We start from the raw sequence: 25,567 nt of genomic DNA on the forward strand, positions 1-25,567 counted from the left end.
GAGAGCGCGTGGTGAGGAGACAGATTCTCGCCACGCCACCTGGTAGGAGCGACCTGTCAGGTAGGACGCAATCCAAGCGTGGGCCGCGCCGGAGATGCCCAACTCGGAGAGGGTGGAGAGGAGGATCTGATGGTTCACAGTATCGAAGGCAGCCGATAGGTCTAGAAGGATGAGAGCAGAGGAGAGAGAGTTAGCTTTAGCGGTGCGGAGCGCCTCCGTGATACAGAGAAGAGCAGTCTCAGTTGAATGACTAGTCTTGAAACCTGACTGATTTGGATCAAGAAGGTCATTCTGAGAGAGATAGCGGGAGAGCTGACCAAGGACGGCACGTTCAAGAGTTTTGGAGAGAAAAGAAAGAAGGGATACTGGTCTGTAGTTGTTGACATCGGAGGGATCGAGTGTAGGTTTTTTCAGAAGGGGTGCAACTCTCGCTCTCTTGAAGACGGAAGGGACGTAGCCAGCGGTCAGGGATAAGTTGATGAGCGAGGTGAGGTAAGGGAGAAGGTCTCCGGAAATGGTCTGGAGAAGAGAGGAGGGGATAGGGTCGAGCGGGCAGGTTGTTGGGCGGCCGGCCGTCACAAGACGCGAGATTTCATCTGGAGAGAGAGGGGAGAAAGAGGTCAGAGCACAGGGTAGGGCAGTGTGAGCAGAACCAGCGGTGTTGTTTGACTTAGCAAACGAGGATCGGATGTCGTCGATCTTCTTTTCAAAATGGTTGACGAAGTCATCTGCAGAGAGGGAGGAGGGGGGAGGGGGAGGAGGATTCAGGAGGGAGGAGAATGTGGCAAAGAGCTTCCTAGGGTTAGAGGCAGATGCTTGGAATTTAGAGTGGTAGAAAGTGGCTTTAGCAGCAGAGACAGAGGAGGAAAATGTAGAGAGGAGGGAGTGAAAGGATGCCAGGTCCGCAGGGAGGCGAGTTTTCCTCCATTTCCGCTCGGCCTTCCGGAGCCCTGTTCTGTGAGCTCGCATTGAGTCGTCAAGCCACGGAGCGGGAGGGGAGGACCGAGCCGGCCTGGAAGATAGGGGACATAGAGAGTCAAAGGATGCAGAAAGGGAGGAGAGGAGGGTTGAGGAGGCAGAATCAGGAGATAGGTTGGAGAAGGTTTGAGCAGAGGGAAGAGATGATAGGATGGAAGAGGAGAGGGTAGCGGGGGAGAGAGAGCGAAGGTTGGGACGGCGCGATACCATCCGAGTAGGGGCAGTGTGGGAAGTGTTGGATGAGAGCGAGAGGGAAAAGGATACAAGGTAGTGGTCGGAGACTTGGAGGGGAGTTGCAATGAGGTTAGTGGAAGAACAGCATCTAGTAAAGATGAGGTCGAGCGTATTGCCTGCCTTGTGAGTAGGGGGAAGGTGAGAGGGTGAGGTCAAAAGAGGAGAGGAGTGGAAAGAAGGAGGCAGAGAGGAATGAGTCAAAGGTAGACGTGGGGAGGTTAAAGTCGCCCAGAACTGTGAGAGGTGAGCCGTCCTCAGGAAAGGAGCTTATCAAGGCATCAAGCTCATTGATGAACTCTCCAAGGGGACCTGGAGGGCGATAAATGATAAGGATGTTAAGCTTGAAAGGGCTGGTAACTGTGACAGCATGAAATTCAAAGGAGGCGATAGACAGATGGGTAAGGGGAGAAAGAGAGAATGACCACATGGGAGAGATAAGGATCCCTATGCCACCACCCCGCTGACCAGAAGCTCTCGGGGTGTGCGAGAACACGTGGGCGGACGAAGAGAGAGCAGTAGGAGTAGCAGTGTTATCTGTGGTGATCCATGTTTCTGTCAGTGCCAAGAAGTCGAGGGACTGGAGGGAGGCATAGGCTGAGATGAACTCTGCCTTGTTGGCTGCAGATCGGCAGTTCCAGAGGCTACCGGAGACCTGGAACTCCACGTGGGTCGTGCGCGCTGGGACCACCAGATTAGGGTGGCAGCGGCCACGCGGTGTGGAGCGTTTGTATGGTCTGTGCAGAGAGGAGAGAACAGGGATAGACAGACACATAGTTGACAGGCTACAGAAGAGGCTACGCTAATGCAAGGAGATTGGAATGACAAGTGGACTACACGTCTCGAATGTTCAGAAAGTTAAGCTTACGTAGCAAGAATCTTATTGACTAAAATTATTAAAAATGATACAGTACTGCTGAAGTAGGCTAGCTGGCAGTGGCTGCGTTGTTGACTTTGTAGGCTAGCTGACAGTGGCTGCGTTGTTGACACTACACTAATCAAGTCGTTCCGTTGAGTGTAGTAGTTTCTACAGTGCTGCTATTCGGGGGCTAGCTGGCTAGCTAGCAGTGTTGATTACGTTACGTTGCGTTAAAAGAACGACAATAGCTGGCTAGCTAACCTAGAAAATCGCTCTAGACTACACAATTATCTTTGATACACAGACGGCTATGTAGCTAGCTATGTAGCTAGCTACGATCAAACAAATCAAACCGTTGTGCTGTAATGAAATGAAATGAAAAATGTGATACTACCTGTGGAGCGAAGCGGAATGCGACCGGGTTGTTGAGTGCGGAAGTTCTATTCAGTAGACGTTGGCTAGCTGTTGGCTAGCTAGCAGTGTCTCCTACGTTAAGGACGACAAATAGCTGGCTAGCTAACCTCGGTAAATTAAGATAATCACTCTAAGACTACACGCTCTAAACTACACAATTATCTTGGATACGAAGACAGCAAAGACAACTATGTAGCTAGCTAACACTACACTAATCAAGTCGTTCAGTTGAGTGTAATAGTTTCTACAGTGCTGCTATTCGGTAGACGGTGGACGTTTGCTAGCTGGCTAGCTGCTGGGCAGATAGCAGTGTAGACTACGTTAGGACGATGAAATACGAAGTTGCAATAGAAGTGCTGACTGTTTCACTTTGTTGTCCTCTTTCTTTTCCTTTTTCTTCTGTCCTTCTTTTGTCCTTATTTTGTCTTCCTTTCTTCTGTTAACTAGATATTTTTTGTTGTTATTCTTTGTAAGCTAGCTAGCTTCTTCCAGGAGAGTCCCTAGCAACTGCTTAGCAACAAGTAAACAATTCTGCTAGCAATTCACCTAGCTAAGATAACTGTACAATTTTATGAAAAAAATAGTTAATTTTTCAAAAGCCTGTCTTGTTTAGTTTGTTCCTTGTTTTGTCTTCTATTGAGTCTTGCAGTTTTCTCTTGATTTTTTCGATGTACTTCACTCTAAAAAAACATTTAAATCTCAATAAATACAGGAGCTCATTTTTCAGCAGCTGCTCAATTTAGAACTCCGGAATTTCATTCATTGCAGCTGCAGTGAAAACACTTTTTATAAACACTTTTTATGTTTTGTAATAGTGTTGACTAAACAGTGTTGACAGTGCTGAATAAAAACTTAGGCATAAACTCACTCACAAAAACAGCAGCTCTTTGCTGTATTCTTTGACAGTCTCTGGACGTGGTTTTAAATATTATGAAATCTCATGTAGGCTAGTATCAATCCTTGCTGTGGCCAGGGTCGTGGAAGCTGTAGGCAAGGTGATTTGAGCTATCCAATTCACCAGCACAGTAGGCACACTCGATTTAGCCACAGATCTCCCAGTCCACCACGTATGCAAAGTTAGTCTTTTCAGACTAATTAAATGGTTGAAGATGGTAACACTTTGCCTACATGGTGCGCAGGGCTTCTGTATCAAGTGCACCTACCGCCCTTATTATTGTCGTTTCTACAGAAATGTTTGGTGATGAACTAGGAATGCCTTGAACCCCCCTGTCTCCCACAGAAACTATCCCCTGGCACTCTAGTATGGGAAGACTGAAACCTCTTTGTTCCAGAGACTCTTGCCGGCAAAACGTTTTTCTCCCAGAGAATGAACTTTGGAACAATATTCATAACATAGGAATGTTAAGAATGGTCCATGGGGATCTAAAGAATAATCGTGTCATATTTTGTATTATTTTGTGATGTCATTAAGAATGGCATAATGAAGTAACTGTAACTCTGAAAGTGTACGCATTCTATGTATCAGCTTTACATTTAAATGTTGTATAAAATGTATTATTAAATATGAGAATACTTTTGTGAAGATAGCAATGTGATTTTAGCCTTCTAAATGAGACAATTATTGTTCATATAAACTTGTGCCTAGTCAGTAAACACGCCCAAGTGAGCACAGGCATTGAACCTGAATAATCAACCTTGAGACCACTACGAGACCAAGCAGACGGAATGTGTAAGCAGGGATGTCACAAATGGTTAAAACTACAAGACCAGACAGCGTGAAGCGGTGGCTACACGTTACAAAATGGTTAGAAACTCTGAAACTCTCAACACGAGTGAAGAATGAGCGGTGGTTCATGTGCAAAGTATTACTATTCCTTTGAGCGTAGGTTCCAAATGTATCCAAGTGTTGTCTCTCCTCTTTCTCTCTGTGTAACAAGCCGTCATATCTTGTCAGTCCACTAGGGACTTTTATCTCATGTAAGTGTGTAGGTGTATCCTGTGTTATTATTTAGTTAATAAATAAATGATTAAATCAATTTGTGTAGTACTGAATATTCAGAAGGGCTAGGGTTCTTGCGGATCCAACGATTATGCGACATTCAGAATGAGACTGAGGTAATGATTAATAAGTGACTGTTATTGATGTAAGAAATATCTATATCTATATAGCTTTAGTTGGGAGATAGTAACTAGTTAAACAACTTTCCCCTGTTGCCCCAAATTCCTAATGAGTTAATTATTACATGATTAATTTAACTGAGTAACAATTAAACATAGTTAGTTTGATTTGATTCAATCGCAATGACCAATTGGTGACCACTGATATAAAGAATGATAGAAAACTTTGGAGTACTTTAATAAAAAATATGGACAGAAAACAAATTAAACTCCATATTTTATCGGATCAGATGGCTTATTCAACACAACCATTTGATGTTGCCAATTATTTTAATGATAACCTCATTTGCAAAGTGGGCAAACATAGGCAGGAAATGCCAACAACAAGCTGTGAGCCATCGTATTCATGCATAGAAATAATGAAAGAAAAGCATTGTAAGTTAGAGTTTTGTAAAGTTAGTGTGGGAGAGGTGGGAGAGGTGGGAGAGGTGGAAAAATGATTCTTATTCTGATCAAAAATGCCATACCTCCTGACAACAATGGAGAGCAACTGAGGATGGTCGTTGCCTATATAGCCACTCCTATCTGTCATACCTTTAATCTGAGCCTGGAGGGAAGGCGAAAACTTTTATTTTTTATTTTTTTATTTTATTTAACTAGGCAAGTCAGTTAAGAACACATTCTTATTTTCAATGACAGCTTAGGAACAGCTTAGGACAGCTTAGGTTAACTGCCTGTTCAGGGTCAGAACAACAGATTTGTACATTGTCAGCTCGGGGATTTGAACTTGCAAACTTCTGGTTACTAGTCCAAGACTCTAACCACTAGGCTACCCTGCCGCTCTATTCTGCTACCCAAGACTGATAAAGTGGCCTTTACTGGTTCTAACAGCTGACCTATCAGCTTGCTGCCAGCTCTTAGCAAACTGTTGGAAAAATACTGTTTGACCAAACACAATACTATTTCTCTGTAAACAAATGAACAACAGACTTTCCGCATGCTTACAGAGAAGTGTATGCAAGATGTACTGCACAAGATGTACTGCACAATATGTACTGCACAAGATGTACTGTATGATACAAATTACTGATGATTGGTTGAAATAAATTAAGAAGAAAAATATTGTGAAAGCTGTACTGTTAGATTTCAGTGAAGTCTTTGATATTATTGACCATAACCTATTGTTGAAAAAACTTACAGTACCAGTCCAAGATTGACTCACTTACTCTTTCAAGGGTTTTTCTTTATTTTTACTATTTTCTACATTATTGAATAATAGTGAAGACATCAAAACTATGAAATGACACATGGAATCATTAAAAAACAGTGTTAAACAAATCAAAATATATTTTATATTTGAGATTCTTCAAAGTAGTCACCATTTGCCTTGATGACATCTTTGCACACTCTTGGCATTCTCTCAGCCAGCTTCATGAGAAATGCTTTTCCAACAATCTTGAAGGAGTTCCCACATATGCTGAGCACTTGTTGGCTGCTTTTCCTTCACTCTGCGGTCCAACTAATCCCAAAGCATCTCAATTGGGCTGAGGTCGGGTGATTTTAGAGGCCAGGTCATCTGATGCAGCACTCCATCCTTCTGGGCAAATCACCCTTACACAGCCTGCATGTGTTTTGGGTCATTGTCCTGTTGAAAACAAATGGTAGTTCTACCAAGTGCAAACCAGGTGGGATGGCGTATCGCTGCAGAAGACTGTGATAAGTGTGCCTAGAATTTCAAATATATCACAGACAGTGTCACCAGCAAAGCACCCGCCCACCATCACCACTCGACCATTCATCTTTTCAAACTGTTTCAGTTCAGCAATATTCTTGGGATGTCTGATGTGAACTGCTCTCTTGAGGTCATGCCACAGCATCTCAATCGGGTTGAGGTCAGGACTCTGACTGGGCCACTCCAGAAGGTCAGGACTCTGACTGGGCCACTCCAGAAGGTCAGGACTCTGACTGGGCCACTCCAGAAGGTCAGGACTCTGACTGGGCCACTCCAGAAGGTCAGGACTCTGACTGGGCCACTCCAGAAGGTCAGGACTCTGACTGGGCCACTCCAGAAGGTCAGGACTCTGACTGGGCCACTCCAGAAGGTCAGGACTCTGACTGGGCCACTCCAGAAGGTCAGGACTCTGACTGGGCCACTCCAGAAGGTCAGGACTCTGACTGGGCCACTCCAGAAGGTCAGGACTCTGACTGGGCCACTCCAGAAAGCCTATTTTCTTCTGTTTCATCCATTCTGTTGTTGATTTACTTCTATGTTTTGGGTTGTTGTCCTGTTGCATCACCCAACTTCTGTTGATCTTCAAATGGCAGACCTATAGCCTAACATTCTCCCGCAAAATGTCTTGATAAACTTGGGAATTCATTTTTCCATCGATGATAGCAAGCTGTCCAGGCCCTGAGGCAGCAAAGCAGCCCCAAACCATGATGCTCTCTCCACCATACTTTACAGTTGGGATGAGGTTTTGATGTTGGTGTGCTGTGCCTTTTTTTCTCCACACATAGTGTTGTGTATTCCTTCTAAACAACTCAACTGTTGATTCACCTGTCCTATTTTGCCAGTAGCGCTGTGGAACATCCAGGTGCACTTTTGCAAACTTTAGTTTTTTTGGACAGCAGTGGCTTCTTCTGTGGTGTCTGTTACATTCCCCGGTTTCTGTGTTGTAGTTTGTGTATTTTCATGTGTGTATTTCAGGAAATGGCTTCCTGAAATCCCTCAAGCAGCTGATTTGTCGACTCCATGGCTAATTGGAGCTGACCCCGCCCCCTCGTCAAGATGCAGCTGTTTCCAATTACCCATTCCTTCTTAAGCTATATAAAAGCCAGTGTTCTGTTCAGAAGAGAGATCATTGCTGGGAGGTCATTGAAGAAAGATGATTGCGGTGAGAGGAGGTTGATGGCTATAGCAAATGTTGGTTGTTTCTCAGGCAGTTGGTATGTACTATGTTAGTTGTAGATGGGAGCAGCTTTGGTATGTTCTGTGTGAATTTGTTGCTCAGTCAGAGCCTATTTGATGTGTTTCTCAGTGTGTTTGTGGAATTGTTAATATTCTGTTTCATTTGTTCCCAGGGGGTAAGGATGAAGGCACCTAGTGAGTGCTTAGTATATTCACTGTCTATGCACACTAGGTAAGACTTGGGCAGACCACCCCTTGTATTTTGGTTAGGTCACCAGGTGGTGCTAAATTGGGTAAGTAGTGGTTCGGCAGGTAAGATAGAAGGGGTTTTGATATTTACTTTATTAGCTTTGGTTCCGTCCTTTCCCCATATTACTGTGTGAAGGAATACATTCCTAGTAAATGTTAACTTCTCTGCCTTTTGTCATCCTTACTCACACCTACAGGCCATACCTCTTTTGCTCCACGTTGAGTTGTAGCAGGGTGTTGCGTTCCCTCTTCAGAGGTGTACGTAATAGTGTCCTCCCATGAACACCATTCTTTAATATTTTATGTATCGTAGACAAGAGTTTAGCATGTTCCAGAGATTTCTAGAAGTCTTTAGCTGACACTCGGCTTCTTAACCTTCAAATCCAATTTTATTTGTCACATACACATGGTTAGCAGATGTTAATGCGAGTGTAGCGAAATGCTTGTGCTTCTAGTTCCGACAATGCAGTAATAACCAACAAGTAATCTAACTAACAATTCCAAAACTACTGTCTTATACACAGTGTAAGGGGATAAGGAATATGTACATAAGGATATATGAATGAGTGATGGTACAGAGCAGCATACAGTAGATGGTATCGAGTACAGTATATACATATGAGATGAGTGTGTAAACAAAGTGGCATAGTTAAAGTGGCTAGTGATACATGTATTACATAAGGATGCAGTCGATGATGTAGAGTACAGTATATACATATGCATATGAGATGAATAATGTAGAGTAAGTAACATTATATAAGGTAGCATTGTTTAGTGGCTAGTGATATATTTACATAATTTCCCATTATTAAAGTGGCTGGAGTTGGGTCCGTGTCAATGACAGTGTGTTGGCAGCAGCCACTCAATGTTAGTGGTGGCTGTTTAACAATCTGATGGCCTTGAGATAGAAGCTGTTTTTCAGTCTCTCGGTCCCAGCTTTGATGCACCTGTACTGACCTCGCCTTCTGGATGATAGCGGGGTGAACAGGCAGTGGTTCGGGTGGTTGTCCTTGATGATCTTTATGGCCTTCCTGTAACATCGGGTGGTGTAGGTGTCCTGGAGGGCAGGTAGTTTGCCCCCGGTGATGCGTTGTGCAGTCCTCACTACCCTCTGGAGAGCTTTACGGTTGAGGGTGGAGCAGTTGCCGTACCAGGCGGTGATACAGCCCGCCAGGATGCTCTCGATTGTGCATCTGTAGAAGTTTGAGTGCTTTTGGTGACAAGCCGAATTTCTTCAGCCTCCTGAGGTTGAAGAGGTGCTGCGCCTTCTTCACGACGCTGTCAGTGTGAGTGGACCAATTCAGTTTGTCTGTGATGTGTATGTCGAGAAACTTAACTTGCTACCCTCTCCACTACTGTTCCATCGATGTGGATAGGGGGGTGTTCCCTCTGCTGTTTCCTGAAGTCCACAATCATCTCCTTAGTTTTGTTGACGTTGAGTGTGAGGTTATTTTCCTGACACCACACTCCGAGGGCCCTCACCTCCCTGTAGGCCGTCTCGTTGTTGGTAATCAAGCCTACCACTGTTGTGTCGTCCGCAAACTTGATGATTTGAGTTGGAGGCGTGCGTGGCCACGCAGTCCTTTGCAGAAGGCCATGCAGTCCTTTCCACTCCTAGGGAGAAAAGCGACAGTGCTGAACTTTCTCTATTTTTTTTTAATAGACAATTTGTCTTAAAGTGGACTGATGAACAAGGCTTTTAGAGATACTTTTGTAACCCTTTCCATCTTTATGCAACTCAACAAGTATAAGGGCACAAGGTGAGACCCAGATACAGACACAGGAGGCAGATGGTTTGAGTCTTTGATATTTATTAATAATCCAAAATGGGTAGGCAAGTGAATGTCATGGCCAGGCAAAAGGTCAAAAGCAGTTAGAGTCCAGGAGGTACAGTGTGGCAGGTGGGTTTGGGTTCGGGGTCGGGGCAGGCTCTGGGACGGGGCAGGCTCTGGGACGGGGCAGGCTCTGGGACGGGGCAGGCTCTGGGACGGGGCAGGCTCTGGGACGGGGCAGGCTCTGGGACGGGGCAGGCTCTGGGACGGGGCAGGCTCTGGGTCGGGGCAGGCTCTGGGTCGGGGCAGGCTCTGGGTCGGGGCAGGCTCTGGGTCGGGGCAGGCTCTGGGTCGGGGCAGGCTCTGGGTCGGGGCAGGCTCTGGGTCGGGGCAGGCTCTGGGTCGGGGCAGGCTCGGGGTCGGGGCAGGCAGGTCCAGAAAACGGGTAAGGGTCAAAACCGGGAGGACTAGCAAAAGAGAATAGAAAAGGCAGGTTAGGTGACTCCACTTAGCCTTTGGAAAAGTCATTAGCCTAGGGGGTTCACATACTTTTTTCAACCTACACTGTGAATGTTTAAATGATGTATTCAATATAGCCAAGAGAAATACAAGTTGTGTTATTAGTTTAAGTACACTGTTTGTCTATTGTTGTGACTTAGATGAACATCAGATCAAATTTGATGACCAATTAATGCAGAAATCCAGGTGTTTTGTGTGGCATGTAGCATAGTGGTTAGAGCGTTTGGCCAGTAACCGACAGGTTGCTAGATCGAATCCTCGATCTGACGAGAAAGTCTGTCGCTGTGCCCCTGAATAAGAATTTGTTCTTAATTGACTTGCCTAGTTAAATAGCAAATTCCAACACGTTCACATACTTCTTCTTACTTATTTGCTATCATGAAAGAATATATTTTATTAAAACATGTTAACTTGCCAACAAATGAGTTTAAATGACACCAACTCCCTGCTTCATTTATTTGAGCAGTAATACTGAAGCTAGTTTATCCATATACATTTAATGAATGCCACAAATTAATCACGTTGAAGTCAACACTTTACTTGTTTCTGATGCAGCTGGAATCATTTAGTCAAATATGATAAAAGACAATTATATACACATGGACAACAGCTAGTGTTTTGTTACACTCAAGAGTCAATAGAGCATTGAGCTGGGCTGTTAGAAAAGATGGGAAAAGTTTGAGTTGTACTTGACTTGTAAACAGTGTAGTCATTAATTGTTCTGTATGAGCACCTAGTGTTGACTAGATAAGCACTGCCAACAATGGAGGGAATAGGCTAGAAGAGTATACTGACAGCCCCTCTCCCCCATGCCAAGGAACTGACTGCAAGGGTGGGAAAAGTTGGAGGAGCTCTTGTCTTTACAGTTTAGTGTATTGGTGATTTAGTTTCTGTTTTCATGAGGGCATTGTGCTTTAATAAAAATACATTTTGGCTGTCCTGGCTTGTTTCACAGTCAGGATGTGGAGCGTCTGCTTATTCCAGGCTGAAAGCTTCCAACCAATGGGTCTACAGGCTCTACGACTAACCTTCACACACAATACCCTCCCCCAACAATCACCAGTCAGTCACCCACACCATCTCCAATTTAGATTTCAAGCCATGCATAAACAACCAATACAGAGAGCTACAGTAGCCTACTTGTAAACACACCCACTGTGACAAGACATGGACCATGTTTATGCCTAGCTCCAGTATATTTATTTGCTCCTCATGGAAAGATTTTGTAGATTTTAGCACAATTTTAGAGTTACTTACACTAGTTCCTGGTGCTGAGCTTGATTTTGATGCCTTTGCAGATTTTGATAAGATCAGACTCTAAATAGAACACAGTCACGTTAGCCTCTGTGGTAGTTAGCTAACGGTTGGATAATGTAACCTAACGAAGCTAGCGTGGTGAGGGTAGGTAGCAACACATCTGCCACACAGATCCTCAACAATGGAGCTCCCCAGGAGTGTGCTCAGTCCCCTGCTGTACTCCCTGTTCACCCATGCCTGCATGGCCAGGCACGACTCCAACACCAAGTTTGCAGACGACACAAGTGGTAGGCCTGATCACCAACAACGACGAGACAGCCTATAGGGAGAAGGTCAGACACCTGGCTGGGTGGTGCCTGAATAACAATCTATCCTTCAACGTAACCAAGTTTAAGGAGATGATTATGGACTACAGGAAAAGAGGACCGAGCACGCCCCCATTCTCATCCACGGGGGCTGAAGTAGAGCAGGTTGAGAGCTTTAAGTTCCTTGGTGTCCACATCAACAACAAACTAGAATGATCCAAGCACACCAAGACAGTTGTGAAGAGGGCACGACAAAGCCTATTCCCCCTCACAAACCTGAAAAGATTTGGCATGGGTCCTGAGATCCTCAAAAGTTTCTACAGCTGCAACATCGAGAGCTGGTTGCATCACTGCCGGGTACGGCAATTGCTCAGCCTCTGACCGCAAGGCACTAGAGAGGGTAGTGTGTACGGCCCAGTACATCACTGGGGCCAAGCTGCCTGCCATCCAGCACCTCTATACCAGGCGATCTCAGAGGATGACCCTAAAAATGGTCAAAAACCCCAGCCACCCCAGTCATAGACTGTTCTCTCTACTACCACATGACGAGTGGTACCGGAGTGCCAAGTCTTGGACAAAAAGGCTTCTCAACAGTTTTTTACCCCCAAACCATAAGACTCCTGAACAGGTAATCAAATGGCTATCCGGACTATTTGCATTGTGTTTGATTTGATGGAGTTCGCTATCTAGCTAGGTAACATTAGCTACCTCAACTTGACTTCTTTTCTGCTGTGCTGATGTTGGCTGATCGGATAGCTCCCTCTTTGAAGTGAAGGGGAAAATCAATAGAACAGCATCACTTTTCAAAATTCAACGACATGACAACCCCATCAGTTAAAACTTCCATTTAAAAATCCTCTGGCTGAAAGTGATGGTTACAAAGACAGACATTCTGGTATTTCTCACCTCCACAGGGCAGTCCTGAAATCGCTATGAGTGCTGGGTATTGTGGTTTTCTTACAACAACAATACCCAGCATTCAAAGCGAGGGAGCACCCCCTATCCACATCGATGGAACAGTAGTGGAGAAGGTGGAAAGTTTTAAGTTCCAGCGTCTCTTCAACCTCAGGAGGCTGAAGAAATTTGACTTGGCACCTAAAACCCTCAAACTCCTACAGATGCATAATCAAGACCATCATGTCAGGCTGTATCACCACCTGGTACGGCAACTGCACCGCCCACAACAGCAAGGCTCTCCAGAGGATGGTGCGGTCTGCACAACACATGGCCGGGACACCTCCAGGACACCTACACCACCCGTTGTCACAGGAAGGCCATAAAGATCATCAAGGACAACAACCACCTGAGCCACTGCCTGTTCACCCCGCTACCATCCAGAAGTCGAGGTCAGTAGAGGTGCATCAAAGCTGGGACCGAGAGACAGAAGCAGTTTTTCAATCTCAAGGCCATCAGGCTGGTATACAGCCATCACTAACATAGAAAGGCTGCTGCCAACACACAGACTCAAATCACTGGCCACTTTAATAAATTGATTTAATAATGGTATCACTAGTCACTTTAAATAATGGCACTTTAATAATGTTTACATGTCCTACATTACTCATCTCATATGTATATACTGTATTTTACACCATCTAGCTGTCCCTCAGACCATCACAGTCACCTAATCATCCCCAGCTTACAATTGGCTCATTCATCCCCCTCTCCCCTGTAACTATTCCCCAGATTGTTGCTGTCAATGAGAACGTGTTCTCAGTCAACGTCCCTGGTAAAATAAAATTGTAAAAAAAATATTGCTTATGCTGCACGGTCAGCCATATATGTTCATATTCTTATTCCATCCCTTACATTGTGTGTATAAGGTAGTCGCTGTGAATTTGTTAGATATTACTGCACTGTCAGACTAGAAGCACAAGCATTTCACTACACTCGCATTAGCATCTGCTAACCATGTGTATGTGACCATTAGCATCTGCTAACCATGTGTATGTGACCATTAGCATCTGCTAACCATGTGTATGTGACCCACAAAATGTCATTTGATTTGCTTTGTTGCTGGACCGTTTCTACCAGTGAGATGCAGAAAGTCTTGTATTTGTGTGGAGTGAGAATTCAAAATGTGTTTTTATTTTAATTTGATTTAACCTTTATTTAACTAGGCAAGTCAGTTAGGAACAAATTCTTATTTACAATGACGGCCTACCAAAAGTCAAAAGGCCTGCGGGGACCGGGGCTTGGGATAAATACATTTTATTTTTTTCAATACAATATAAATATAGGATAAAACACACATCACAACAGGAGAGACCCAACACTACATAAAACGAGACCTAAGACGAAAACATAACAAGGCAGCAAAACATGACAACACAGCATGGTAGCAACACAACATGACAACAACATGGTAGCAACACAACATGGTAGCAACACAAAAACATGGTACAAACATTATTGGACACAGTCAACAGCACAAAGGTCAAGAAGGTAGAGACAACAATACATCACACAAAGCAGTCACAACTGTCAGTGAGAGTGTCCATGACTGAGTCTTTGAATGAAGAGATTCAGATAAAACTGTCCAGTTTGAGGGTTTGTTGCAGCTCACTTTAAATAATGCCACTTTAGCGAACTGAAAAGACTAGCGAACCAGGGATCTGTGTGCTTTGGGGACCTTTAACAGAATGTGACTGGCAGAACGGGTGTTGCATGTGGAGGATGAGGGCTGCAGTAGATATCTCAGATGGGGGGAGTGAGGCCTAAGAGGGTTTTATAAATAAGCATCAACCAGTGAGTCTTGCGACGGGTATACAGAGATGAACAGTTTACAGAGGAGTATAGTGTGCAGTGATGTGTCCTATAAAGAGCATTGAGGGCAAATCTGATGGCCGAATGGTAAAGAACATCTGCCGATCTATAAATGATGTCTCCGTAATCTAACATGGGTAGGATGGTCATCTGATTCAGGGTTAGTTTGGCAGCTGGGGTGAAATAGGAGTGATTACGATAGAGGAAACCAAGTCTAGATTTAACTTGGCCTGCAGCTTTGATCATATGTATGATACATGTGAAATGTTAGTAACATATTAATGGACATACAATATTTATACAAAAGTATGTGGACACCCCTACAAATGAGTGGATTTGGCTATTTCAGCCACACCCATTGCTGACAGGTGTATAAAATCGAGCACACAGACATGCGATCTTCAGAGAAAAACATTGGCAGTAGAATGGCCTTATTGAAGAGCTCAGTAACTTTCAACATCTCAGTTCGTCAAATTTCTGTCCTGCCCGGTCAACTGTAAGTGCTGTTATTGTGAAGTGGAAATGTCTAGGAGCAACAACGGCTCAGCCACAAAGTGGCAGGCCACACAAGCTCACAGAATGGGACAGCCGAGTGCTGAAGCACGTGGCAAATAAAAATGGTCTGGTTGCAACTACACTACCGAGTTCCAAACTGCCTCTGGAAGCGTCAGCACAAGAACTGTTCGTAGGGAGGTTCATGAAATGGCTTTCCATGGCCGAGCAGCTGCACACAAGCCTAAGATCACCATGTGCAATGCCAAGCTTCGGCTAGAGTGGTGTAAAGCTCACCTCCATTGGACTCTGGAGCAGTAGAAATGCGTTCTTTGGAGTGATGAATCACTCTTCACCATCCATGATTCTCTCCCTCTCCCCCTCTCTCTCCACCGACCTCTTCCCTCTCCCTTCCTCCCTCTCCCTTTCCCTCCTATGTCCCTCTCTCCAGCTCTCTCTCGCCCTTCCCTTTTCTTATCCCGCCTACCTTCCTCCCCTCTTCCTCCCTCCCCTCTCTTTCCCTCCCTCTCTCCTTCTCTCTTCCTCCATCTCTCCTTCCCTGTGGAGACTCTCATGCAGCTGTCAGATAGAGTGTGATGATCTATGGGTGGTTGCATGGGAGCAATTAAAGAGAGAGAGAGAAATAAGAAAGAGAAAATTGTAAATGCAACCTATATTTATCTGTTTGTTTATTTTCCCTTTCATACATCAACTATTTGCACATTGTTACAACACTTTAAATAGCCAATTATATAACATTTGTTATGTATGATCTTTTATATATGTTGTGAGTGTAATGTTTACTGTTAATTTCTGATTGTTTATTTCCCTTGTTAATTTCCTGTATATTTCTCTTGCTTTGGCAATGTAAACATATTTTTCCTATGCCAATAAAGCCCTTTCAATTGAATTGAATGGAATTGAGACAGAGAGAGAGGGGGAGATGGATTGCTAAGAGACATGGAGAGGAGTGTTGAGGGAGGAATGAGGTTAGAGGAGAGAAATGGAGAGGAGTGTTGCTGGAGGTTAGAGGAGAGAAATGGAGAGGAGAGTTAATGGAGGAATGAGGTTAGAGGAGAGAAATGGAGAGGAGTGTTGATGGAGGGAAGGTCAGAGGAGATGAGTGTTGATGGAAGGAAGGTTAGAGGAGAGAAATGGAGAGGAGTGTTGATGGAGGGAAGGTTAGAGGAGAGAAATGGAGAGGAGTGTTGATGGAAGGAAGGTTAGAGTAGAGAAATAGAGAGGAGTGTTGATGGAGGAATGAGGTTAGAGTAGAGAAATGGAGAGGAGTGTTGGAGGAATGAGGTTAGAGGAGAGAAATGGAGAGGAGTGTTGATGGAGGGAAGGTTAGAGTAGAGAAATTGAGAGGAGTGTTGATGGAGGAATGAGTTTAGAGGAGATGAGTGTTGATGGAGGGAAGGAGGTTAGAGGAGAGAAATGGAGAGGAGTGTTAATGGAAGGAAGGTTAGAGGAGAGAAATGGAGAGGAGTGTTGATGGAGGGAAGGAGGTTAGAGGAGAGAAATGGAGAGGAGTGTTGATGGAGGAATGATGTTAGAGTAGAGAAATGGAGAGGAGTGTTGATGGAGGAATGAGGTTAGAGGAGAGAAATGGAGAGGAGTGTTGATGGAGGAATGAGGTTAGAGGAGAGAAATGGAGAGGAGTGTTAATGGAAGGAAGGTTAGAGGAGATAAATGGAGAGGAGTGTTGATGGAGGAATGAGGTTAGAGTAGAGAAATGGAGAGGAGTGTTGGAGGAATGAGGTTAGAGGAGAGAAATGGAGAGGAGTGTTGATGGAGGGAAGGTTAGAGAGAGAAATGGAAATGTTGATGGAGGAATGAGGTTAGATGGAGGAAATGAGGTAATGGAAGGAAGGTTAGAGGAGAGAAATGGAGAGGAGTGTTAATGGAAGGAAGGTTAGAGTAGAGAAATGGAGAGGAGTGTTAATGGAGGGAAGGTTAGAGTAGAGAAATGGAGAGGAGTGTTAATGGAGGGAAGGTTAGAGGAGAGAAATGGAGAGGATTGTTGATGGAAGGAAGGTTAGAGTAGAGAAATGGAGAGGAGTGTTGATGGAGGAATGAGGTTAGAGGAGAGAAATGGAGAGGAGTGTTAATGGAGGAAAGAGGTTAGAGTAGAGAAATGGAGAGGAGTGTTAATGGAGGAATGAGGTTAGAGTAGAGACATGGAGAGGAGTGTTGATGGAGGAATGAGGTTTAGAGGAGAGAAATCAGTGTGGTGATAGACTGGGTGAATGTGTGAGGTTGGGTTGAGATTACAAAATGAGTTGCTTATGATTATTCAAAAGTGTCTGCAACCCCCACTGCCCCAAATCAGTCCCATGCCTGGATTCAATCTGGGCCATTAGAGTACCAGCCACATCCAGATGGGGACACCTGTGTGTGTGGGTGTGTGCTTGTGTGTGTATCTTGTTTTTTTTGTGTGTGTGTGTGTGTGTGTGTGTGTGTGTGTGTGTGTGTGTGTGTGTGTGTGTGTGTGTGTGTGTGTGTGTGTGTGTGTGTGTGAGAGAGAGCAGGCAGAGTTAACTGTAATCATTTCAGCCAGCTTCAGCAAAAACAATTTGGCAGTATGATATGCAGACAGTGCTTACAACGCAGTAAATACATACAGTAAACTCCATATGGTGTAGGCCTACACAGTCACTCAGTCACAAACAACACACACACACACACACACACACACACACACACACACACACACACACACTTGGGTGAACATCTTAAGGCTAAGCATCAGTCTCTCCACCTCTCAGAGGGGTGCTATTGGACAGGCAGGACGTGAGGAAGAGGAGTTAGGAATGTCTGTCTCTGGTTCCATTCAGATGACTGGTCCTCACTCAGTGTCTGGAGAGTTTGTGTGTGAATGTGTGTGTGTGTGTTTGTCGGTACAGCCTGCAGATAGGAGTCCCAAGGCATACTAGTGTCTGGCCTATAATGCAGACACAGAAATCACCCGGCACATTTTGCTGATGCAAATAAAAACATGATCTAAGTTTCTCCTCCGGTTCCGACTGGAGAAAATCTTCAGTGATTCAGAGAGGAAGGAGACAGAGACAACTCTCTGTCAATAAAGGAATTATGAAACGGAATGTTTGCATTTCTCCCCGTTGAAGGACATTGTGGTTCTGATAGGAGATTTATGTTCTCCAGGTACATCACCCAATTAAATGATATTACTCTCAGTCTGCAAACCAGAATTTGTAAGATCCTGGTCGAATGAAACAGACGGAGGACCAGCTAAATGGTCAAAAAGGTTTATTCACGGAACGTTCTGGAGTCAAGAATACAAATCAATTCATTTTATATTGACTTCTCACGCCCACACATACACACAACCATACGCACACACATACACATTCACACAATCATACGCACACACATACACATTCACACAACCATAAGGCACACACATACACATTCACACAACCATACGCACACACATTCACACAACCATACGCACACACATACACACAAACATACACACACACACGTCCTGCTACGCACACACTGTCTGTCTCACTTCCCAGCCGACAGAGATGGTGACTTTGTCCTTGAGACGTACTCCCCGTTCTCTCCCAAATCTCTAGTCAGGTCGACACCAAGCTCAGACATTCTGTGTTTAAAATACCATAAAGACATATTGTTTTACCCTAATTCTGACTAGGACAACACATATATTGATCATGATTTCATACATTCTAATCAATTCCATACAATTATATGTTTCAGGGCGGAATATCCTAATCATTCAATTAACAGACAATTCTCACCTATCAGGTTCGGATGCGGGTTTAAACATAGAATTACTTTTGTTTCCTTTGGCAATGGTTGACACGAGACATAAACAACTACATATCATGCGTCTGTGGGAAAAGAGATCCTGTCAGACACACTTTCCACCCTCACACCCTCCTCTCCTCACCCGCAGAGCCTCCTCCTCACACCCTCCTCTCCTCACCCGCAGAGCCTCCTCCTCACACCCTCCTCTCCTCACCCGCAGAGCCTCCTCCTCACACCCTCCTCTCCTCACCCGCAGAGCCTCCTCCTCACACCCTCCTCTCCTCACCCGCAGAGCCTCCTCCTCACACACTCCTCTCCTCACCCCTCCTCCTCACACCCTCCTCTCCTCACCTGCTGAGCCTCCTCCTCACACCCTACTCTCCTCACCCGCAGAGCCTCCTCCTCACACCATCCTCCCCTCACCCCTCCTCCTCACACCCTCCTCCCCTCACCCACACAGCCTCCTCCCCACACCATCCTCCCCTCACCCCTCACCCCTCACCCTCACACCCTCCTCTCCTCACCCACACAGCCTCCTCCCCCACCCTCCTCTTCTTACCCACACAGCCTCCTCCTCACACCCTCCTCCCCTCACCCACACACCCTCCTCCCCTCACCCTCCTCCCCACACACCCCCCTCACCCGCACAGCCTCCTCACTAGCCTACCGATCTCTGGTTGAGGTCAAATTTCTTTACACAGAGGAGTAAACATGATCCTCGTGAATTTGCACATCCAATGTAAGTGGTAACAACGAGTCAAAATCCACTACTTAGCCTAATTATTGTTTTCTGACACGTTCAGTGATTTTCTTTCACAAGTTTCACATATGCGGAGTCGTGGCGCATAGGCTATTTAGTGTGCGTTGATTGACAACTGAACAGCAACTATTCACTAGTTTATTAAAAGGTGTGGAACTGACTGAATAAAGTTGATCTCCTGTATCTCTTTGCCATTTATAAATCATGCAACATGGTTATATGTCCATGGCATCACATCCGGACAAGTCAAACAAAGGATTTCCTAGGTTTCCTTTCCTAGGATGTCGGGTCTTGTCAGACAGTGACACTAAAGTGAGAACTCTTGTCTCATCAGTCAGTGTAGCCTCCCGAATCGTATCAGTGAGAGAGCAGTTCATTCATTTGCATAGGCTACTGGTAGGCCGAGGGTTTTTGGAGATGATCTGCAGATAAATTATGAAAACAGTAGATGAAGATGGTGAATCATCACTGCAGGAACAATAGGTAGTGGAGAGCCTCAGGCAGGTCCAAATATGATAATTGAGGCCCTCACGGAATCTATCAAATGGAATTCAACAATATTCAAAAATGTATTGACCTTAGTAGGGAATCAACTAACAGTCGCTCCAAGATTATCATAATACATGAACAGAATGCATCAGTGATTCGGAATTCCTGCAATGCCCATGTCTGTGTATGTGCAGTAGATGTTAGCGATGAATCTCTCAATTAAATGTTAACTATGAAGTAGCCTATGCTTACCTGACAGAATGATATCATGATTATTTTCGTCAATCCAGTGGGTATTTGTTTAGCAAACTGTCGTGACGTTGTATTACAGGAAAGGTGACGACTGTTGTTCATCGAATGATTCAAGTTTCTAATTACGTGATTAACTGAATCAAGCAATTATTAACTCATTAACCTGGGGCACCATGGGAAAACGAGTTTTTATTGAGTTTCTATTTCCCAAATTAACTCAAAGAAAGTCAGGATATCGATTTTACAACAGCCGCTCATTAACCAGTTGCCTCTAACAATCTCGTTCTGAACGTCGTATAGCCCGTGAATCTGCACGGACCCGGGTCTCACCAATGAACTGGTACCACACCAATCTTAGTCAAATATTTATTTACTAAAAACTAAAATGATGATAAAAGATACACATAGACAAAACACATTATAGGCTATTGATTAGAACTTAGTATAACGGGCCAACACACTATGACGCGTGTTACCCAACATGGGGAATTCAAAGAGAGAGAAAAAAAGAAAGTACACGAGAAATATACATTTGGGTGAATTTGTCAGCTATGCTATTCTAACCCTAGCCTTGTCCCAAACTGCCACTCTTATGGATCAGAATATAATGATGTAATTACGTGAGGATGATCTCCGAGGATTCTCTGCGCGGACCGTTCCGCTGTTCGATGACGCACTTCTCCTGTGCACCTCCCTGCTCGTCCTCCCGGTGTCAGTGTCCTTTTTGGCTTAGGAGTCTGTTCCCTCACCCTTTTCTCTGGAAGGGGTCTTCTGAGGACAGACAGCTCTATAGCTCAGAGCTCACAGCATAGGAATGAAACCGTTTAGATACCACGATTCGATGGGAGATGGAGGCGAGGTGGTTCGACTTGAATTCACCCGCTTAGACACATCTACTCATCCGTAGCTTGGGTAGAAAAGGATTTCTTTGTCCTCAAACTTGCGTTGCGTTCTGGGTTCGTTGACTTTTTTAGACCTCGCTGCAGCTGGGGTCACGTAGTCCTGCTGTAAATTCTATACTCACAGGTTTTATACCCTTGGGTCAGAAGTGGGCGTAGCCGTCTTTAGGGCAATTCTCTGGGCGTACCAAGTTAATGAGGCAAGGTCCAGATTTGACTCAAATCCAATTTTAGACAACTAACTTAACATTTAATCTTCCCCAAAACATTCTCTTTGATTTGGATATTTCCATACAACGTACATTGTATAAACATCAAACATATACTAGGAAAACTCTTCACATTACAATGTTTTTGTAATAACATCATCTATTAACCTTTAATAACAGAACAAAAATGACATACATTTTCATATTCCATGTATCGTCATGACCACCATTGTGGCTGAAGAAAACCATTGTTCCAAAGTCCCTTTAGTTCATGTTTAATGTTCTGAGGCTGGTTGTCCATAGTAACAGGACAAAGGAATTTGTCTGTGGCCTGAGATTTACCAGGGGCGTGAGGGGCCATAACCCCCCCCCCCTCCCCTCACATCTTCAGACCCCTAGATCTCTCCTCCTCAGACCCTTCACTGAATGCGACCACATGCGGGGATGTCTGATTGGTCCAGAAACCGATGGGTAGGGCCAGATACAACACATGTGTCATTGGCTCTGGTACTCTGATTGGTTAGACACGATCCAGTCGCTGACTGGATCGTGCGACTTCAATGATGGTAGTCATTGAAGTCACCACAAGCGACTTCAATGATGGCAGTCTCAGACTAAAGTATGTAGTGAATGACAGAGCAGCGGAATAATTTTGCGTGAGTCATCAGGCTAGGATTCACAAGAAACCAAACGGAAGAAAACTACAAATACCAAGGTGTCTGGTTAGACTGTAAACTACAAATACCAAGGTGTCTGGTTAGACTGTAAACTACAAATACCAAGGTGTCTGGTTAGACTGTAAACTACAAATACCAAGGTGTCTGGTTAGACTGTAAACTACAAATACCAAGGTGTCTGGTTAGACTGTAAACTACAAATACCAAGGTGTCTGGTTACACTGTAAACGCTCCTTCCAGACTCACATTAGGCATCTCCAATCCAAAATTAAATCTAGAATCGGCTTCCTATTTTGCAACAAAGCCTTCACTCATGCTGCCAAACATACCCTCGTAAAACTGACTGATCCTACCGATTAACTTCGGTGATGTCATTTACAAAATAGCCTCCAACACTCTACTCAGAAAATTGGATGTAGTCTATCACAGTGCTATCTGTTTAGTTACCAAAGCCCCATATACTACCCACCACTGCAACCTGTATGCTCTTGTTTGCTGACCCTCACTACATATTCGTCGCCAAACCCACTGGCTCCAGGTCATCTGTAAGTCTATGCTAGGTAAAGCCTCAGCTCACTGGTCACCATAGCAACACCCACCCGTAGCACGTGCTCCAGCCGGTATATTGCACTGGTCATCCCCAAAGCCAACACTTCCTTTGGCCACCTTTCCTTCCAGTTCTCTGCTGCCAATGACTGGAACGAATTGAAAATGATCACTGAAGCTGGAGTCTTATATCTCCCACTCTAACTTTAAGCATCAGCTATCAGAGCAGCTAACCCATCACTGAACCTGTACACAGCCCATCTGTAAATAGCACAGCCAACTACCTCATCCCCATATTGTTACTTAACCTCTTGCTCCTTTGTGCCCCAGTATCTCTACTTGCACATCATCATCTGCACATCTATCACTCCAGTGTTATTGCTAAATTGTAATTATTTTGCCTCTATGGCCTATTTATTGTCTTACCTCCCTACTCTTCTACATTTGCACACACTGTACATATATTTTTCTATTGTGTTATTGACTGTACGTTTGTTTATGTGTAACTCTGTGTTGTTGTTTTTGTTGCACTGCTTTGCTTTATCTTGGCCAGGTCGCTGTTGATGAGAACTTGTTCTCAACTGGCATACCTAGTTAAATAAAGGTGAAATTAAAATAACATAAAAAAATCTGAACTTGTCCAATAAGAAACTCTCATCTTTGTTGCTAAATGTTTTGCTATGATGTACACTAATGAATTCCACCCTGTATTCTAACCTGTCTTAATCTTTGATTCCACCAGACAGCAACTTCATCCTGGCTAATGCCCAGGTGTCCAAGGCCCAAGGTTTCCCCATCGTCTACTGTTCTGATGGCTTCTGTGAGCTCACAGGCTTCTCCCGCGCTGAGGTCATGCAGAAGAGCTGTGCCTGTAAGTTCCTGTATGGCCCAGAGAGCAGCGAGACCATCATCCTCAGCATCGACGACGCCCTGGATGAACGGAAGGACTTCAAGGAAGAAATCATGTTCTACAAAAAGGCTGGTGAGGAAAGGGACGGGGGCTAATCTCCTGTCTCCTGCACTGATCTGAAGACTCAGGATAGGTGAAAGTGTACTGACTTGTTCAGTTCTTTCACACCAATATTCTGGCAACAACATCAATATGTCTTGACTGAATCACTTACGTAGTGCTATCAAGCTTAGTTACTCATATACAATTTGACAAAGGTGAAATGGACACTTATTTTAAGATGGATGTTTAAGCCGTGAGACAACATGCTTCTCCTGTTGTTACTGTATAGCTGGAGTGTTCCTATTTAGACCAGTATAGATGGATGGGTGGGTGGATTGAAGGAGGTAGGGAGGGAAGTAAGCTGTGATTGGCAACGTGGTCAGGTCTCCTAATAAGCCTATGAAACGCGAACATCTCTCTCTGATATGCCCTGTGATTATTACTTAAAACCCATATCTTAAAGGGCAATTCCGTCACTTTTCAACCTCATATGCATCATCTTCAGCACCAAACCAGTGTCTACAGCACCAAACCAGTGTCTCTATGACCTGTGGTTAAAAGGTAGAAAGGCCAAGCCGAAAAAATGCTTCTCTGTGACATCACAAAACTGGGTCTTCAAAACCTGCAAAGAGTTTCTAGTCCAAGTATTTTCTTACTCCTCATGTCACTGTGAATCATAGTGTTTGAAAATCACTGCTTTTGTTTTAACATTTCTCTCTGTCCCTCTCTCTCTCTATCTCTCTCTCTCTCTGTCCCTCTCTCTCTCTCTCTCTCTGTCCCTCTCTCTCTCTATCTCTCTCTCTCTCTGTCCCTCTCTCTCTCTCTCTCTGTCCCTCTCTCACTCTCTGTCCCTCTCTCTCTCTGTCCCTCTCTCTCTCTCTCTCTCTCTCTCTCTCTCTCTCTCTCTCTCTCTCTCTCTCTCTCTCTCTCTCTTTCATGGTACCGCTTTTTAACTTAATATTTTTTTCCCCCAAAAAATTGCTGTTTTAACATATGTTGACACTGGTATTGTGTTGGAGATAATGACCGTGAGGTTGAAAAGTGGTGGAGCTGTCCTTTAACACATGAAACTTTAATAACACTCAGCGCTGGTCACTGACTGCTCTCTCTGTCCCCCTCTCTCTCTCAGTGTACCTCTCTCTCTCTCTCTGTCTCTCTCTCTCTCTCTCTCTCTCTCTCTCTCTCTCTCTCTCTCTCTCTCTCTCTCTGTGTCCTCTTTCTTTCTCTCTCTCTCTCTCTCTCTCTCTCTCTCTCTCTCTCTCTCTCTCTCTCTCTCTCTCTCTCTCTCTCTCTCTCTCTGTCTCTCTCTCTCTCTCTCTCTCCTCCCTCTCTCTCTCTCTCTCTCTCTCTCTCTCTCTCTCTCTCTCTCTCTCTCTCTCTCTCTCTCTCTCTCTCTCTCTCTCTCTCTCTCTCTCTCTCTCTCTGTCTGTCCCCTCTCTCTCTGTCCCCCCCCCTCTCTCTCTCTCTCTCTCTCTCTCTCTCTCTCTCTCTGTCCCCTCTCTCTCTGTCCCCTCTCTCTCTCTCTCTCTCTCTCTCTCTCTCTCTCTCTCTCTCTCTCTCTCTGTCCCTCTCTCTATCACGCTCTCTATCAGAGCTCAGCAGGAATCTCCTTCTACACCCTATTCTTGACTGAGAACACATTCATACATGCTTTGAGGCATACAGACTATAACTACTATGCACTGAATCTGACGATCTGAAAACCAACGAATCAGAAGTTGAGCATCATTTCAGATGATTGGTCACATATATATAGCATGTCTGTACTGTAGTATGGCTCGGGGTCTAAGTGTCCCTCAGGTACAGATCTAGGATCAGCTTCCCCTCCCCCAATCCTATCCTTAACCATCAGTGGGGAAATGCAAAACTGACCCAGGATCATCAATGTCTGACCTTACTCCGCTATGTGGTTATCACTCGTATAATGTGTTGTCTGTGTGTGTGTCTGTCTACTGCAGCGTCATTGTTCTGGTGCCTGCTGGAAATTGTCCCCATTAAGAATGAGAAGGGAGACGTGGTGCTCTTCCTGGCTTCATTTAAAGACATCACAGACAACAAGGCCAAGGCCATCCCAGAGGGCAAGAGAGAAGGTTAGAGTGTTTGTGTGTGTGTGTGTGTGTGTGTGCGTGCGTGCGTGCGTGTCTGTGTCTGTGTCTGTG

General features: G+C 44.7%; 1 protein-coding gene across 1 annotated transcript in view; it reads left to right on the forward strand.

Moving 5' to 3' along the window:
• LOC124043220 (potassium voltage-gated channel subfamily H member 8-like) overlaps positions 1–25,567 on the forward strand; it is a 167,278-nt gene that overhangs the window by 40,172 nt on the left and 101,539 nt on the right. The window contains exons 2-3 of the mRNA XM_046361549.1: positions 23,199–23,438; positions 25,367–25,498. Coding sequence (XP_046217505.1) covers positions 23,199–23,438; positions 25,367–25,498 — 372 coding nt within the window. The remainder of the gene's footprint in view (positions 1–23,198; positions 23,439–25,366; positions 25,499–25,567) is intronic.

The sequence above is a fragment of the Oncorhynchus gorbuscha genome, linkage group LG09, assembly GCF_021184085.1.
Source record: "Oncorhynchus gorbuscha isolate QuinsamMale2020 ecotype Even-year linkage group LG09, OgorEven_v1.0, whole genome shotgun sequence".
In the NCBI taxonomy this organism is placed as follows: Eukaryota; Metazoa; Chordata; class Actinopteri; order Salmoniformes; family Salmonidae; genus Oncorhynchus; species Oncorhynchus gorbuscha.